At 36.3% G+C, this 19,503-nt stretch overlaps 1 protein-coding gene across 3 annotated transcripts in view; it reads right to left on the bottom strand.

Moving 5' to 3' along the window:
- The window catches only part of EIF3E (eukaryotic translation initiation factor 3 subunit E), a 44,297-nt gene extending 27,328 nt beyond the window's left edge, over positions 1-16,969 (bottom strand). Inside the window, exons 1-6 of one of the 3 annotated variants that reach the window (XM_070477245.1) lie at positions 16,859-16,947; positions 13,051-13,154; positions 11,437-11,551; positions 9,774-9,891; positions 5,899-5,941; positions 4,743-4,847 (exon numbers count right to left, since the gene is read on the bottom strand). In XM_070477245.1, coding sequence (XP_070333346.1) covers positions 4,743-4,847; positions 5,899-5,941; positions 9,774-9,891; positions 11,437-11,494 — 324 coding nt within the window. In that variant the 5' untranslated portion in view covers positions 11,495-11,551; positions 13,051-13,154; positions 16,859-16,947. Of the gene's footprint in view, positions 1-4,742; positions 4,848-5,898; positions 5,942-9,773; positions 9,892-11,436; positions 11,552-13,050; positions 13,155-14,752; positions 14,805-16,858 lie in introns of those variants that run through there. The other 2 variants (XM_070477244.1, XM_020911681.2) reach the window with 2 other exon arrangements.
- Positions 16,970-19,503: the final 2,534 nt, after the last annotated feature.

Here is a 19,503-nt window from a genome sequence, read left to right as displayed (position 1 = left end):
TTTGAACTGTGGTGTTGGAGAAGACTCTTGAGAGTCCCTTGGACTGCAAGGAGATCCAACCAGTCCATCCTAAAGGAGATCAGTCCTGGGTGTTCACTGGAAGGACTGATGCTGAAGTTGAAACTCCAATACTTTGGCCACCACATGTGAGGAGTTGACTCATTGGAAAAGACCCTGATGCTGGGAGGGATCGGGGGCAGGAGGAGAAGGGTACGACAGAGGATGATATGGCTGGATGGCATCACCGACTCAATGGGCATGAGTTTGAGTAAACTCTGGGAGTTGGTGATGGACAGGGAGGCCTGGCATGCTGCGATTCATGGGGTCGCAAAGAGTCGGACACGACTGAGCGACTGAACTGAACTGACTGAACAACCAGAACAAGTAAAGCCGGACTCTCAAAAAGCAAGGCAAAGAAAAGTGGATTATATAATGACTCTGAACTGTTCTAGAGCAGCAGAAGCAAGTGAGTGTACTGGAGGCAGAATACCTTCTTCATTGAAGTATTTATATGGTGGTATTAATTGTAAAGTACTATTAGTACATATCATAATTACAAGTTAAATAAAATCATACGGGCAGGACTGGAAATCCAACCACCAATAATTTTGGCTATACCACTATAAACAGCTGAACCATCTGTGCTTTAGCTTCCTCATCTATAGAATAAAGATGCAATCAGAACCCACCTCAATTGTTCTATGAGTTAGAAGACATAATACATGTAAAGAAGATTGCATCATCATCTGACACATAATAAAAACTCAGAAAATGTGAGTCATTACCAAAATGATAATGAGAATAGAAATGACGATACACAGTACTATAGGTTGCCTTAGCTATGAGGATTAAAACCACACCTAATTCAGACTTGGCCTATACTGAGATTTTTCCTTTGATGGCAATAACTAATTCAAATATACTGAAAAATATATAACAAACTCTTAGAACAGGCAAATAGCAGAGACTGAATTTGCAAATTAAAATTGGAAATATAATGAAACCACTGGTTCTTATTATTGTTACAATTTATGTCCACAAAAAATTTGTATATGAGTATTCATATCTTTATTTGAAACAAACAAAACCCAGAACTAATCCAAATGTTTATTAATGAATGAACAGAAAAACTAGGATATTTTCCTAGAATGTAAAGAATCAAACTTCTGATACATACAATAACAAACACATCTCAAAAACTTGCTAGTCAAAATATGCCAGGCACAAGCTTATAAATATTCCTCTTAATATGAAATTCTAGAAGGCTACTCTAATATGGATGGAAACGAATCAGTAGATGAACAAGAGATGAGGCATGACTGCAAATGGAAATAAGGGGGCTTTCTGGGGTAAAATATTCTTTATCTTGATTTGGTGGTAGCTGCACAGGTATTTGCATGTTAAACCTTACTGAAATTAAAAACCTGACACAAATATCCATAAAACTATTGTTCAAATTACAAAAGATAAGATGTTTGATCCTTACAAAGAAATCTAAGTACTAATATTTCACTGAAATTTAAGACGTCATCAATTTTAAGGTGTATTATTTTAGGTCAATTTAGGACACATCCCAATTTTAGACGTTAAAATGGGATGAACAATGTATGAAATACACATCTTTTACAGTGACATTATCAAGCAGAACACCATCAGATCCAGATCTTCAGTCAAGATTCTAAAACTCAAAATAAACAAATAAATACACTAAAAAAAAAGAAATGAAAAGATTTTAAAATCCACCAAATCATTACTCAAACTTTCTTGAGTCAAGGAAAAGTACCTTTAAATTGAATGACAAATACTTAAGAGTAGCAAATTTTAAAATCTGAGTGAATCACACACACAAATATGATCACAGCATCTTAAAATCACAACAGTCCCAGCATCTTAAAATTACTTTTATTTCAAATAGCTATTGGATGAGGGGAGGGGTTATATATTGAAGCCAGACCAAAGACCACAGTGAAGGCAAATTCTAACAAAATAATTAAAATACTGTGCTAATAACTTCCCCCCCAAAAAAAATTTCCAAAATTCCTACCAAATTTGTTCCACCATTTCAATTTAAACTAATAAATTTCTTATAGTATTATTCAAAGAAGTTTCACAATCAAAGAGGGTGCATTTAAGTACTAGCTGGTATTTTCTAAAAGCCACCAAATCTTTCAAAAATAAAAGTAGATTCTAGGGTCACACAGCTTTAATTTATACAACACTAACCTACAATAGGTCACTCAGAGAGTCAAATTCTAATCTCAGATCATAGTTACAATGGTTCTTTCATAGCTTATGTTTCCCTAACCATAGAGTTAAAAGAATAATCAACCACTAGGAAGGAATTCAGAAATGAAAACAGGTCCTTTGCAAAAAAATAAAATTAAATAACCAATAAGCAAAAACACTGACATTATTTATCCCAAATCTAATACAGGATTTTTATCTTTGCTATTAAGAAGATCTCAAACAAATGCATAATTTTATAATGGTGTCTGTCTATATCAAAAGAAAAACTAAAATAAACCAGCTTAAAACTTAGCTTGGTTATTAGCCTTTATCAATATGCCAACATGAAATAATCAACTCCATGTAACTCAATTTTTCTATGGCACAAGATGGGATAAAAACTTTAAGGTGAATTGCACCTAATTTCTGAGTACTGTTCAATCACTGTATTTTGATTCTTAACATAAAACATTAATTTTGTATCCAGACCATGGTATTCAACCACTGGAATGTCATCTGAATTCTATCATAAAGTATGCCAGGAGATGCAAAAGCTTAAGATCAATTCAGAATTTTTTAAAGACAGGAAATCAACTGATATCTTCATATTTTACAAAAGTAAATATGAAAACTCTGAAAACTTTTTAAGTATACACCATCTATCTGAGCCACCAGGGAGGCCCCATACATGAATCACATGCAGAAAGTTTCAGACTAAACCACACTACATAAATACAATAATGCTATTAAAACTAAAATTTGTAATATATGTTAGGAGAAAAAGCTTTTTGTAGCAGCGCAGCAAGTTTTTTAATTCCCAAAAGGTTCATGCATACTACTCTGGCTCAAGTCCATGTCATTACAGTTGGCTCTTCATACCAACCTGCTTTCAAGGGTGGATATGCTAGAAGAGTTTCAATATCTGAATTTCCAGCAGTTACCTTAAGTTTCCATGTCTTAGCAAAATGGCACATTCACTCACTGACCAGCAACAATAAATTTACTGTGCTAGAACTCTAACACGACACTAAATCTTCATTCTCAAAATTCACTCCCAGCATTAACAAATGATATGAATAACCAACTCTTTTCATGTACCTGTAATCATATCAGGCTTCTGATTTTACAATCCTCTTCTAAGCTGTTTACATTTCCAAAGTAATCAACTTTTGCTCTCTTAAATCCTTCATAATATTAAAAGTAAAACTGATGGAATTTTCTGATAAGCCACTACAAATTTAGCATCATCCATTACCTTCAACGCACTTGCAAGCTAACCACAGCTAAACTGCAAATTAAGAATTCGTTTACAAATGAGTAAAAGGAAAAAAAAAAATTTTTTTTTTTCAAATCAAACTTAGAAATAAAGTGAAATCTATTTCTTTGAAAGGATGGTACTTTTAAAAAACAAAGTTGTCTTAGTAATTTTTTAAAGATTTATTTGATTTAATAACACCAAACTCTTCCTTCCCTTGCAAAAAAAGCAAAATTTAATTTCCTAGAAAACAACCAAAGATAGCAGCCATTGAATCTTTTCTTTGTGACATGTGGGGCTAAAAGAAAAAGGTACCAGAAAACAGAGACAGAAAGAAGGGACTGTTCCAAGGTTGGAAAACAAAAAGTCCCTGTCTTAAGAGTTCATTTCCCAACTTCTAGGATTAACCAGAGTTATCAGAGATGTAAGCAGTTTCTTACTAAACCAAAGTAACAAATTATAATTTCTCAAATGAGAGGCTAGTTAAAATGAGAATTTTGGAAATTTTAGAAGGCATTTATTAATGTAATTACCTAAACAAAAGGCAGGATGAGAAAGAAATCTGTCAGTGTGAAGCCTGATTTTTCCTTTAGCTTCACACAACTCTCTTTACCTGACAAAAGCAATGAAACTAGAACTTGTCAAATAAGAAAGAACTGCTATTATCTAGCAATACCATTTTAACTCATCTACTCCCTACAAAATGGGGGAAAAAATCTGAACTTTATGGTCTAATACCTGAGGGGCGGAAGTAAGTAGAAAAAGTTACTACTAAGGCATAAAATATTTTAAAAATATCATTAGAATTCCACAGCTGTTTAGAACAAGTTCAAGGAATAAAACACTCTAAAATTAGCAATAATAGAAAAAAAATAATAAAATAAAATTAGCAATAATAGATTTACTCACTAAAAATTAAGTAATATGCCACCCACAATGTGCCACTCACTGTGCCGGACAGTATTATTATAACAAATCTATTACATGATAGAACTCTACTAATGTTAAAATCTACGCTATATATAAAATGACAAATTAGTGGTTCTTACTTTTAGATTTCAAGGACAAGTTAAATCTACCTCCAAATTTTGAGGCCCTGACATAAGGTTTCCTGTTTCTCTCTGGCTTTTGTTGAAAGTTTATTTTTTCTTTGGCCAATGACGGCTGAAAACTGAATGGACAGACCCAAAACTATAGACCCATTTTGAAGAACCAAGGCAACTACAAAAGAGAGGGAAAAGGAAAAGAAAAGATTACTTACCAACACTCTAAAGAAGTAAAGATATTCTGCTGCTCCAGAGTAATTTCCACATTCATACTGGAATTTTGCATACCTGTACAGTGTATCTAAATATTCCTGCCTGAACTAAAAAAAAGAAAAAAGCTTAGGTTATGCTTCTTAATTTGAGTTTTAAGATTCAAACCATTTACTCTTTCAAATGTCCCCAGATACCAATTCTTTCAAAAATTGATCCCTCCCCCACCCAGCCCAATATCAGAAAACCATATGACCCTTAAAATATATATTAGAAATTATTGAATTTCACATTCACAGTTCTGACCTTGAGTTATGAATTGTAATTCATTGTTGTGATACAAACTTGAATTACAGCCGAAGGTCTGATGTGTGAATCCCTTAGCTGGTAAAGGAGCTTAGACAACTACCTAGCATACGCATCCCTGTTAAGATTTTTTGATTCTGTATAAATAATGTGCACCGTAAATTTCAGCTCTCTGCAAAAACTGGCCCCCAGAGTTTATGACGCAAACCAAGTGAAAGAGAAGAAATCTAAGAGAAAGGCTCCAAACTAGAACATTAACAAATTTATCAAAACATTTTACATAGAAATAGAAAAAGTAATCACGCACAGTGGTCAACATGCCTCCTATTAGAGTAACTGTGTGCTAAAGAAAAGATAAAACTTGAGTGCACGCTAAGTAATTATATGCAAATGATTATACACACACTTTGAGTTAATACAACAGAAGGAGACTGGAAGATGAGTAGGCAAGCCTATAACAACATTCCTTTACCTGAGGATTTATAAAGGTCTTGATAATGTCAAGGGCTACTGCATTCCACAAGGCAGTCAAAGTGTTACTTAATGCTATTCCTCAAGGCATTTTAATTCAAATGTAGTTCTGTTTTACCTACTCATTAATTCATCAGAAATACAAAAAGCTAACATGTTATCTAAAGATAATTACAAGCATATTATTTTCCAACCAAGACTAATTTTTAAAAACTAAAACTTCAAAAACATACCTGGTCGTATGTCTAACACATTAATCGGGGAATTACATTCTTTTCAAGCCATGAATCTAACTATTCAGCACTGTTCTTTAATTACCTTTATTACAACATGACAACTAAACAGTTATTTTTTTTTTAAACAGTTTTTTAAAAGACCACTTACACCATGCTTGTCTGCCAGGTAGTCAAAGAGCATCCGACCATCCCTTAATAAAAAAATTTAAAAATTACTGTATTTCACAGGCCACAGAAAACAAGCATATTCAACTTCTTATTACTCACATAAAGCCATATAATTACTTTAATATTTAACACTAAAAATACGACTTCCAGAGATAAACAGAACATTACATGTTTTGAACATAACGAATAGGAACTGAAGGAAAACTAAAGTTTAAAATTTCACTTTGAGATTTCTTAAGCCCTAATTGAAAACCATACGTTCTGATTCACCACATGATCTCAGTTTTTCAGGTAATAAAACCAGAACACTCTGACTATTCTTACAGTGACATCAGTGAGATCTATTTAGCTGGTAACCTACTGAAAATGAAAGTTATTTTTGCTCTCTTGAGGACACATTTCTAACTGATAATATATTAGAACAGAAAAGGAAATAAATGTACGATACAAACAAGCACGAATTAATGCTATGTATTAATTTTGCCCCCTCCACAATGTTAGCATTTTTCATAAGGACAGTGATTTGGCAAATTTATAAAACTAATAAATCATGCTTAACTTACATGCTATCTATGCTACACATTCTGCTGCTGCCACTAAGTCACTTCAGTTGCGTCCAACCCTGTGCGACCCCATAGACGGCAGCCCACCAGGCTCGCCATCCCTGGGATTCTCCAGGCAAGAACACTGGTTGCCATTTCCTTCTCCAATGCATGAAAGTGCAAAGTGAAAGTGAAGGGGCTCAGTCGTGTCCAACTCTCAGCAACCCCATGGACTGCAGCCTACCAGGCTCCTCCATCCATGGGATTTCGCATTCTATCAATATAAAATTCATACCGAAGTGTCAAAAAACCCAATTTAACTTTTCTAAAATTAGCATAACTTGAGATGCTGGCAGCCTGGAAAAACACAAACTGGTGATGAAGACACCAAGGGACAAGTGACAGCTGGCAGAGGTGCCTACCTTCTGCGCGCATTTTCAAGAATGAAACCATTCCCTTATGTTTACTGCAAGGATGAATACTGCTGCATGTCTTTGGGAGCATAATTTTACTTGAAGATTTAATGGGGAGGGGATATGAGCATATTATAATAATAGAAACATTTCCAAAATTTTAACATAAAAAGATTAAAAAAATAACCTCACTTAACACTTGCTGTAGATCACAGTGAAGAACTTTGTGTTACACCCTTTATATTATAAAGTATATAATCACTGTCCTCTAGGTAACTGGGTATTTCTGGGCAAGTATGAGAAGTACAGTACTATATGTTCAATGACATTTTAAAATGGGGAATTGGCAGGGAGAGGTTATTAATGTGAAAATGAAAAGGTTATAAACTTAGATTATGATTTTAACCCACAATTCCATTCTTTCATTTATTTCCAATTTATTGTTTATTAAGACACAAAGAGTTCTCTCTTTTGAATATTTGGTGAACAAATCTATATTATCTTATTCATACCCTAATCCAATTACTTCCCAGTTATTAAGTGACTAGACTAAGCTTAGAATTTAAATCTTAAATTTTCTTTGTACCCTAACATCTAGATTATTTCAGCTGTCCCTTTGTGGGCACTTACTTGGGACTTAATTCTAAGTGTATACAAATAAACACAGACAAACAGAGAAAGCTATATACAAATATATGAAAACACAGATAACAGCTTTGTAAGATATAACTATCTTTGTGAGTATATTTACGCAGTATAATATGGTACATTATAGTATGGTACAGTAATCATATATTACTTGCTGCTTTTCTAAAAAGAAATATCTGGTAACACTTTCTCAAATCACAAATAGAGTCAATCACTCTAAAACTTTGGTTCAATGATGTATCGTAAGAACTCAAAGTGCAACATGGTAAAGTCCTGAACAACTCCTCAAGTGAAAATACTGATAGAAAACATTTTCCATGATGGCAATATTCAATTTTAGTAGAAGACTTTAAACATTTTTAATGACACAAAGGTCTTCACTTAGTAAAGTCAGAGGAAGGTAACATGCTTTCCTTGGAAACCAAACAATAAGTCTACTTCTAGCTAAGAGGAAGTCAAGAATAAAAAATAACCTATCAGCTCTCCACCACCCTCCCTGGGCTGGGTAATGTGATGCAATGTGATAAAGAGAGCTCAGGATTCCCGAACAGGTCCTCCATAGGCACAGAGTTTCTCAACCACAGAACTACTGACATTTTGGGCTGGGAGATTCTTTTAGGGGGAAAGGAGGATAATGCCTGATGCACTGTAGGATGTACAGCAGCATTCCTAGCCTCTCTCTAGATGCCAGCAGCACCTCTCCAGTTGTGGCAACCGAAAATGTCTCCAGACATTTCCAGAAGTCCCTGGGAAGAGCGGTGGAGCTGCTCAGTATAGTGAGATTTGGATTAACTGGTCAAGAAGTTCTAAAAACATTTAGTATTATCAGTTACAATTAAGGACTTCTTGGTCCCTACACAATAAGGATAAATGAAAGTAAATAGACAAAGTGATCTTTTAGACCATGAACTTTTAGACTGAGTTACTAGATAAAGAATGAATTAACATTTGTATTAATCCAGAAAAGAGAATTTTAGAATTCAAAGTAAGGAGAGGTTACCTGAAGGCAACAGAAATAAAAACAGAAAAAAGCAAAGAGGACCTAGTCAAATTTATAAGTTTTTGTACAGCAAAAGAAACCATAAGTGAAATGAAAAGACAATCCACTGACTGGAAAAAAATATTTACAAATGATGTGACCAATAAAGGCTTAATTTCCCAAAATACAAACAGCTCATAAGGGAATTCCCTGGTGGTCCAGTGCTCAGGATTTCTCACTTCTACTGCAGGAGGAACAGGTTTGAACTCTGGTTGGGGAATTAAGATCCTACATGCCACAAAATGTGGCAAAAACAAGCAAAAAAATATGACAGCTCATATAACTCAACAACAAAGCAAGCAACCCAACTGAAAAAGGGATGAAGGTCTAAATAGATACTTCTCCAAAGAAGTTATACAGATGGCCAACAGGCATATGAAAATGTGCCCAACACTGCTAATTATTAGAGAAATGCAAATCAAAACTGCAATGAGGTACCATCTCACACCAGTGAGAATGGCCATTATCAAAAGGCTAACAATAAATGCTGGTGAGGGTGTGGACAAATGGAAACCCTCCTACACTGCTGGTGGGAATGCAAATTGGTGCAGCCACTGTGGAAAACAGTATGGAGGCATCTCAAAAAACTAAAAACAGAGCTACCATATGATCCAGCAATCCTACTCCTGAGCATATATATAAACAAAACTGTAGTTCAAAAAGATACATGAACCCCTATGTTCATAACAGGGCTATTCACAGTAGCCAAGATATGAAAACAACATAAATGTCCAATAAATGGATAAAGATGTATATATAATCAATGGAATACTACTCAGCCATAAAATGAATGAAATAACACCATTTGTAACAACATGATTGTACCTAAATCATACTAAGCCAAAAACAGAAAGACAAATATCATGACATCACTTGGATGTGGAATCTAAAATATGACAGAAATGAACTACAAAACAGAAATAAACTCACAGACACACAGAGAACAGACTTGTAGGTGCGGGGGAGGGGGGTGTAGGGGGAGAGGGGAGGATTAGTAGATGGAAGCTATTATATATATAAAATGGACAACCAACAGGGACCTACTGTACAGTACAAGAAACTACTTTCAATATCCTGTGAAAAAACCATGCTGGAGAACACAAAATATACATATATGCATAATCGAATCACTCTGCTGTACAGCAGAAATTAACACAACATCATAAATCAATGCAACTTCAATAAAATAATTTTTAAAAAAGAAAGAAGCTACCTGGTTGACTGCATTTGCCTTGTAGTTTCTGGATCTTCAAACATCTTCACAATTGGTTCAGTTTCTGCTTGAAGCTGTTTCAGCTGTGCAACAACAGTTGTTCTTTTTTCTCTCAAAGCTATTAAAAATGCAAAGGAGTACTGCGAAGTTACAGTATACTGCTAACTATGAGGAGGACATGGACATTTTTCAATCTACCTAAATTGTGCACATATTTATTTCTCCCCAACATATTCATATGCCAGGAACCACCAACTTAGTAACTCCCCCAGATCCAACTGGTTTCTTTCTAGCATCGCAAACTCAGAGGGAATCCTCTTCTTACTCTCAAAGAAAACTAAGGAATATACAGATACAGTCTGAAAGAAGCTGCTGAGGAAACAACTACCTAACTCTACATTTCAGAAACTTCATTCTCGATGTTTTTATATTCGTTGTCATTGCATTCTCTCAGGAGATGGATATCCCAGTTTCTGAAAAAGGCCCCAAAGGGTTTACATACATTATTACTACAGGTTTTTAACTAGACTGAATGGAATTTAAATCCAGTCAGTGACTTCTTTCTTCACTATAAATCTAGTTCGGCCATCTCTCACAAACAATACTATAGTTTCTTTTTACTACATTATGAAGTCAGAGAAAACCTGCATGTAACCTATCCTGTTAGCATGTTTTAAAGTTTCAGAGAAATATTGTTTACTTTCTCACCACAAATTAAAATTTAAAGAGCTATGGTTCTTGCAGGAAATTTTAGTAGAAGTCAAAACAGTGATTATGTTTAAGGCAATAATTTCTACGTTATATATTACAAAGTATATACTAGAAGAGTGTTTCTAACACAGAGGGAATCTGTGATCAAATGTTGAGAAATGTCAATTTAAATAGGGCAAATTGTTATTTCTCTACTAAAGAGTTCTTAGAATCTTTTAATACTACTTGCAGCGGTTTTTTTTTGTTTTTAAAGAATATCTACTGGAGAAGGAAATGGCAACCCACTCCAGTACTCTTGCCTGGAAAACCCCATGGACAGAGGAGCCTGGTAGGCTACCGTCATGGGGTGGCAAAGACACGAGCGACTTTACATACTTGTTACTACAGAAAACAGGGATTTAGAAAACACTATACCACAGTATAGTAGTTCCCTAATTTAAGTGCTGGTCTTTGGTCAACTTTCTCTGGCTAAGTAAATCTGTGCACAAGAATTTGCATCTCTAACAAGCTCTCCGAGGTGAGCTGAAGATGCTGGTTCTGGGGACCAAGCTTTTGAGAACCATGGCTATTCTCAGATCCTTCAAGACAAAAAGGAAATCTCTAAGGCACAGAAGATGCTAACTAAAAAAGTCAGCAAGCCAAAAAAACTGCAACATTCCCAAATAATTCTAAGGAAACAATCTGATTAGTAAGTACAACTCTGATGATGCATACTATGAACTGAAAGCACTTATGATCGTATTTTAAAGTAGATTCACACCTTTTACGGTAAGAAAATACTCTTTTTGAAGACCTGTAGCTTTTATATTTATTACCTTTCACTCAAACAACTTTTAAATCATTCAAATAATTATTAAAACTTCTGGCTAAAGTTCTTTTATAAATCACAAAATGTTTAATACACATGCCCTCAGCTCACATGTCAAACTTCAGATGTAATGACAAAACTTACCATGAGGAATATCATCAGAATAAAGGTTTTTGTACACATCCATAGCAAAGTCTACCATGTTGGTATCACTAAGAAGATCCAATTTCCCTTGTAACAACTCCTTTTCATTATATATCTGCAAAAAAAAAAAATTACTTTCTAATGAATAAACTGAAGTTCCCTCAAAAAAAGTAGTTAATAGTAAGATTAGTGTACCTGGAAATATATCCTAACCTACAATATTTTAGCAAAATATCATATACTATTAATTCATGCTCCTACCAGAAAGGCAAGCAATCAACTTACAGAGACAAAATATTTTGTTTACCTAACAACTTTAAAATAAAGCAAAACCATTCTCACCAACTTCTGTTCTTTTCTGTGTCCCTACAAGTCATCTTTTAGCTTAGAAAGAACAAGGCTATGGGTAAACAGAAACCAACCACACCAACCCCACTGAGAAGCACATGGTATAGCTGACAGCTGTCCACAATCAGGTAATTAGGAATCAACTCTTAAATGTTTTACCTTCTTAGTCACTCTCACATCCACAAGATGCCTACCCATTTCTCCTTGAGGTGGTCTCTCCTTTATATTACACATACTTTTTCTCCAAATAGTTAAAATCCTTCATAATGCTTTCCATCCACACCCCTGAAACAAAACTGGCACCTATTCTGTCAATCTTGTCATAACAGATTTACACTTTGGCAATAAGTTCAATAAACACTAATTTAGCCCACAGTTCTGGGACCAAATAGATACATAAGCAAACTCACATAAACATGATGTGTACTGAGCAACATGTAAGGATTTTACACAATGGCATTCAGGGAGAGAGACAGTAATGTAATTCAAAAACAATTTTTAATCAAGTAGTCAAGATGATAACATTTCAGCAAAAGATTTTTGTACTAAATCTATTTTGCCATGCAAAGAAAAGTGCACATAATTTCTACAACATTTTACTATCCATGGAAAGAAAAGATAAAGGTGGTCAAATGGTATAGCCGTGAGAGCAAATCTGAACCTTCCAAACTATATGAAGAACACCCACAAAATATTAAGACAATCCAATTGAAAATGGATTTAAGATTTTAGTAGGCACTCCACAATAGTATACCCAAATGGCCAATAAACACCAAAAAAGGTCCTCAACCTCATTAATTCCTCATTAAAAGGAAATATAAATTAAAACCACACTAAAATCTAAAAAAACTGACATTATCAGTGTTAGTATAGATGTAGAGAAACTGAACAATTACTCTGCTGTCAGAACTACATCATCTTTGGAAAACTGCTTTTACCTTCTAAAGTTAAAGTATTCTTTAATCTAGCAATTCTACTCCTAAGTACCCAAAATAAATGGGTGTATACATTCAAAGGACATTACCAACACTGTTCCCAGCAACGTTATTTGTAATAGCCAAGTCTATCAACATTAGAACGAATAAACAGCAGTATACTCATACACTGGATTAACATCCCCGATTGAAAATGAACTACTGCCACCCTAACAACTTAGATACATCTCACAATGTTGAAAGAAGTCATACAAAGTAGTAGGTGCTGGTGAATGCTTAATTCCATTTATATAAAATTTTTAATGGCCAAACTAATCAAACCAGTGCTTACCTTTGGGAAAAGTGAGTAATGACTAAGAATGGTCAGAAGAAAGATTTTTAGGATGTTTGCAACATTTTTTTGATCTGGATGGTAGTCACACACAAGTGTGCTTCCTTGGGAGGAAAAAAAGCATTTTATTTGCTCACTATTCTGTACATATGTTATACTTGGTAAAAAGTTTACTTAAAAAAAAAAAACAACCAAAACCAACAACAAAGTTTCCTTTCAGTTTGCCCTATGGAAACTCTAACCTTAGGTGAATACATCCTTTTCCTGGCATGTCACCTGTCCTCATCACTTCATCAATAGCCTTTAATTTGTAATATTTCTCCCAACTGTAGATCCAAAGTATTGTTGCTCTGTGTCAGACCTCAATGGCCCCTTTCTTAAATCTACACCTGCTTGTATCATTCTCTCTAAATTTTATCTTACAGGCACACTTATTCTGTTAAGAAAAGACAGTAAACATTTTAGATTTTATGAGCCAAAATGCAAAAATCAAGAATATTATATATAAGTACCATAAGAAAGAAAAGTTAAAATTTTCTTCTTGAAATTAAAAAATATAACAGAATAAAAATTTTTTGCAACACAGTTCTATTAATGAGAATGGAATTCTTTCTAGACAGGAAGAATTTCACTTAACTGGTATACAGTTAGTGTTCTATAGCTGAGAACAGTTGCAAATGCTCATCTGTTAATTTCTTTTTTAGCTCAGACCATACAAAACAGGCAGAGAGGGCTGTATTTGGTTCACATGCTACAGTCGGCCAATTTAGTCTATCTACCTCTTGAAAACAACTCCTCCTTATTAATAAACTAAAAATCTTTCAACACCACTTCGTGCTATCATCCTCTACAAATCCAACATCTACACTGATGATTCTTCAAAAACTCAAGCCTTAAAGCTTCTTTATCCTGCAAATTATAACAACTTTCATCCAGTACCTCATCTCTAACATTTCTAACTTAAATTCATCACCTCTTCTACCACTGTCTCTGAATTGCTTGATCACCCTCAACACACCTCTGTTCTAATTTTTACAGTTTTTGGCTGTCACTTTCTACGTTAGTTTGTATTTCCAAGCTCTTCTTTTTAATGTGTGCTCGGTCGTGTCTGACTCTTTGTGGCCCCATGGACTGACTGCAGCCCACCAGGTTTTGGCTATCTTAAAGCTCTTCTCTGTAGTAGTTATCATTTACTCCATTCATTTTCTCCAACCAAATAGAATTCAATATCAATCGCTAGCACTGGAAAAATTTATCTCTTTTCCATGTTCTGGCTAAGGTTAACTATAAAATATTTCAGAACTAGGCAATAATATTATTCAATCACGTCTCTGCTTTTCTCAAATCAGCAATCCTTTTTCATCAATCTTGAGATGCATTCATCTACCACACATTGTCTACGATACTCAAATAACCTTCTACTGTTTCTCTCATTCCAAGAATGACCACTCATAAATGTAAGATTTCCAGTCAAAGTTGGGCTCTTCACACTCACCAACCCTTGCACTTGTCTTTGGTCAGTTTCTTCAGTCACCATTTCCATGCTTGACCTCACTCCTCAAAACCCCAACTGAATGCCTCACTCACTCTGCTCTCATACAGGAAGGCCTAGCCTCCTATACGGAAACACTTTGGAGTAGCTACTCTGTACCAGAAGGCTAAATTCTTCATACGCACTAGTTCATGAATTTTTCTAACTTACCCCATGATCGTGGTGGTACTACCAACACTTGATGCATGAGAAAAGGTTTAGTCAAGATGGGAAGACAGCTCCCAAGTGCACCAGAGTACTGACAGACAGGATCCAAGTCCAGGTCTCAGTTCATTCCCCAGGCTCTTAAAAATGATCTGGCCTTCTACTTCACTTGAGAATAAAGAACACCAAGCTTCAAATAAGTATTCACACATTTGTTAAATAATCATGAAAAGCCTTTACACCAGACTCTGCTGAGAACACAAGGGAGAAAACACAAACTCTGCTCTCAGGGAGCTTATGTTCTCCAACATACTATAAATATATTTAATTAACACCCTCATCATCACTGAGTATCTATCCTAACCATGCAGCCTACAAACTCAGATTCCCCTCCTCGAAACCCTTTTTGGTCACAGAATAGTACCTCTTCAATTTTGACAGCACTCCACTAGTACTTCTCTGACATTTATTACTCTTGGACTTATAATTACAGACCTTTCTCCACCAAAGGGTAAGTTTTTCAGTGATGTGATTTTATCTTGGATTTCTCATAATTCCATGGTAAGCCTATACTTAACGGCCGATAGATAAATATTCCAGCATCTTTTGCCTCTCGAAGTATTACAGCCATCTTACCAATATTCTCTCCAAGAAAACATGTTTTGAGCTGTTATTTCCCACTGATTCTCAGCTCTGTTCAGTTTTGGTCTTGCCCAACGAAAAACTTATTTACACTTATGTTTTCCTCCCTTTCATCTGTCTGCCTTGAAAAACCAAAGTGTAAAGTACATTAAACAAGAAGTCTGGCTAGTTTAGAAGCAGAGAAAATATTTTTCTATTCCTTGATCTTTGGTGAATTCTCCTCAATTATCCAAAAAAGAAAGAGAAGGCAAACTAAACTCTTTTATTCAAGCTCTATAATACAGATTAAGTACATCCTATAAAATAAAAATCAAGACAGAACAAAGTTTTATATGGCAAGACGTTCTTGAACAGTTATTAAAAATAAACTTGGCTGTTCTCTAACTTCAACAACTATAAAGTTGTCTGTAGGTTTTTAGAAAGGGTTCATACGAATTTGAGGGTTATACCTGTCCAAAGCACCATGGGAAAATCTGAAAACTTATCATAACAATTTAATGTTTATTTGTAGGGCTTTTTAATTTTTTTGCTGTTCGGACACACAAAATCTACTTCCCAAATCTAGTGCGCCCTAAGTTGACTCGGGTTTTAAACTGCTTCTGGAAACAGAACGCGTTTTGTTCTATTTTTTCTGGTCGATATTCTAATTCTTTCCTCACAGCAGTATCGCTTTAATGTAATTACTAAAATGCACCAATTTCCCAATAAACGAAAATGTAACTAAGATTTCCAAACTTTTAGGGATGAGACATGTTTTTAAATGAGGTCCAGAACCAAATACTTTTCCAAGGTATCTTGAATAGCTAAATGAACATTAGCGACCAATTCCATGACTCGAAGTCCGTACATCTATACGTGGAAAACCAACTTTCAAAATAAAAATTGCTCGTTTATTATTTTTGGGGTCCCCCTTCCCATCGAACAAAACATGCGACGCTTCTAGGAAGTGGCTATCTACAGAAACACTAAACTCCTCGCAAAGACTCCTAACTTTACGGAAACCAAGGAACTAGATATTTAAGCGTAAGAAAATCATTCCAAACCAACCGGCAAGGAATAGCACAGAGCCAAAGCCACCTTTCCTACAGTGCCCGAAAAAAAAAAAATTAATTTTTTTGCTCTTAGACGCCAGCTACTCAAGCATTACTACAGCAGAGCCAGCCAATCGTCAACTTCCGAGAGCAATGACGCGTAAGTCCCTAAGCCACCGGCACCTCAAAAAGTGAAGCAGAGATCACTCCCTTTGGCCCGAGTTTCGTGTTGTCACCTTAACCCAGCTCACGGCAGAATTCCGTGTAGCTAATCGACAGGGTTAACGCTAAACTACTAGCAGGTACTTACAGCCCGTCTCAAGACCAGACTCGCGGCCGCCTCACACGTGTCAGGCCTAAGGCTACCGCCACTGCTTTTTGGCCTTACCTCGCATCTCACGCACTCCCACACCTTCCGCGCGCTCAGAAAACCCCTTACCTCTTTTACGGAGAGAAACTCAAGCAACGGAAAGACTAAATGCCGATCTAAAAAGTGCGCGATGCGAGTGGTCAAGTCGTACTCCGCCATCTTGCCAAGGAAAAGGAAAGTGTGCGCTCGCTAAAACTTTATTGATAGCGCCGACAAAGGAACAAACAGTCCCGAACTGCGCAAGTGCAGTGGCTAAACCAGTCAAAGAAAGGGGCGGGGTTCAAACTCGAGCGCTCAGAGACAATAGCGCATGCGTGTAATCCTCCCTCCCTAGTTCCTCCCTCGCTCTCGGCTACTGTGGGCCTTGGTGGAGCGTCAGGCGAAATTTCTTCAAGACCAATAGATGTCTTGAAGTTGTTTAGTCCCTGAGTCCTGTCCGACTCTTGCGACCCCATGGACTGCAGACCACCAGGCTCCTCGGTCCATGGGATTTCCCAGGCAAGAATACTGGAGTGGGTTGCCATTTCCTACTCCAGGGTATCTTTCCAACCCAGGGATGGAACCCGCGTCTCCTACAAGTCTCGGCATTGCTGGCTGATCCTTTATGGCTGAGCCACAGTTGCGATCCGTTCCATTAACAAATACTGAAAACTCAAGAATTGGTTGGCTGAGACAATGTCATTTGTATTGGAGGTGCGGTGGAGGACAAGATACTGAGGCTCCTGCTCTCCAGAAAATCACACACAAGGAGGAACAGCTGAATTTATATTTGGTGTATAGTAATCATTTCATAAGCATTTGTTAAATTAAGGTAGGGTGGGTTTCTAGACAAAAAGCAAGTCAAATAATTTGAGATTATAGTAAGAGCCATAACTTGGTGTGTGTGTGTGTGGCTGATGGAGTGAGGCGATGCCAGATTGGGGCTTTTTAATTATGGAGTTCAGAGAAAATTCAGTTACAATTTAGCCGAAGTTGTGGTAACAGGGGCCGATGAACAAAATTAGAGCCTGGGTAAAAACATGCCTGGTGGAAGCACAGCAAAGACAATGAGACAGGAAAGGACTTGGTGTTTTTCAAAAACTGAGTAACCTCTGTGACTGGAGAGCGAGGTTAAAGATACGGAGAAGGGCCAGGTGATGATTAAGGTAGGGAATGTGAGCTTTATTCTAAGTACTCTTGTCTCCTTTGCCAGTTCCTTGTCATCTTTCAGGCCTCTTCATTTGGGAGTGCCTTGGTGTCTCTGACCTCTTCATTCTTCCTAGAGTGTGCTCTAGGCCATTGCCCTAAGTGGTGTCATCCAACCAAAAGGCAATCTAGACATTGACAACTCCCTGATTAGAGCCCCAACAAGACTAGTAGTTAACAGCCAACTCAATATAACATTAATGTGTCCAAAACCAAATTCCCTATGTAATTCTCTGGGCAAAACCTACTTCTTTTACACTCTTCTCCATCTCAGTGAATGCCCACTCCATCTGTCCAGTTCAGACACAAAATATTTGAGTCATCCTTGAATTTTCTCTTATTCTACATTGACCCCACCAACAAATCCTCTGGCTCTACATTTAAAGCATGTCCTGATCAATCAGTTCACAACACCTACAAGGTTAATGCCTACTCCAGACCACCATTATTGTGATTTTTACCTTGCTTTCCCTCTTTCCATCCTCTGGTTTTTACTCCATACGGCGGCCAGAGTGACTTTTTAAAAATAAACTTTTTATTTTGTATTGGGGTATAGCTGATTAATAATGTGATAGTTTCAGGTGACCAGTGAAGGAACTCATCCATATATATACATGAATCCATTCTCCCCCAGACTCTCTCCCTTCCAAGCTGCCACATAATATTGAGCAGAGTTCCATGTGCTGTACTTGTTGGTTATCCATTTTAAATTTGTGCAGTCAACCATTAGTTTATTCTCTTAAGTCTGACAAAGTGACTTAAAAGTCAAATTATGCTCAAAATCCTCCAGGCCTTGTAATCTCACTCAGAGAAAAATGTGTAAGTCCTTAAATAGCCTGTGCATGTGAAGTTGCTTCAGTTGAGGCCAACCCTTTGTGGCCCCATGGACTGTAGCTCCCAGGCTTCTCTGTCCATGGGATTCTCCAGGCAAGAATACTGGAGTGCCTGCCATGCCCTCCTCCAGGGGATCTTCCCGACCCAGGGATCAAACCTACATCTCTCGTGACTCCTGCATTGCAAGCAGATTCTTTACCACTGAGCCACTGGGGAAGCCCCGTAAATAGCCTAAAAATCCCTAAATCATCTGGCCTGATTACCTCTCTAAAACTTTTCCATCTCCTCTTCTTGCTCATTCTACCCTAGTCTACTACTCTACTTTTCTATCTCTAAAGATTTTCCAATTCAGGACTTTCATATGAATGGAATGCTATAATATATGACTTTTTGGATCTGACTGTTTTCAATTTGCACCATGTTTTCAAGGTTTATCCAAGTTGTAGCATATATTAGTAGTTCATTCCTTTTTAGACCTGAATAATATTCCCTTACACAGACATATCACATATTGTTTACCCATCCATCTGCTGATAGACATTTGGGTTGTTTCTACTTTTTGAGTACTATGAATAATGCTGCTATAAACATTTGTGTACGTATTTTTATGTGTATGTAAGTTTTCAGTTCTCTTAATATTCAGAGGTGGCATTTCTGGGTTATATGGTAATTCTTTAATCATTTGAGGAACTGTC

This window comes from Odocoileus virginianus, chromosome 15, assembly GCF_023699985.2.
Source record: "Odocoileus virginianus isolate 20LAN1187 ecotype Illinois chromosome 15, Ovbor_1.2, whole genome shotgun sequence".
NCBI classification, from domain to species: domain Eukaryota; kingdom Metazoa; phylum Chordata; class Mammalia; order Artiodactyla; family Cervidae; genus Odocoileus; species Odocoileus virginianus.
This window is presented reverse-complemented; position numbering and strand designations above follow the sequence as displayed.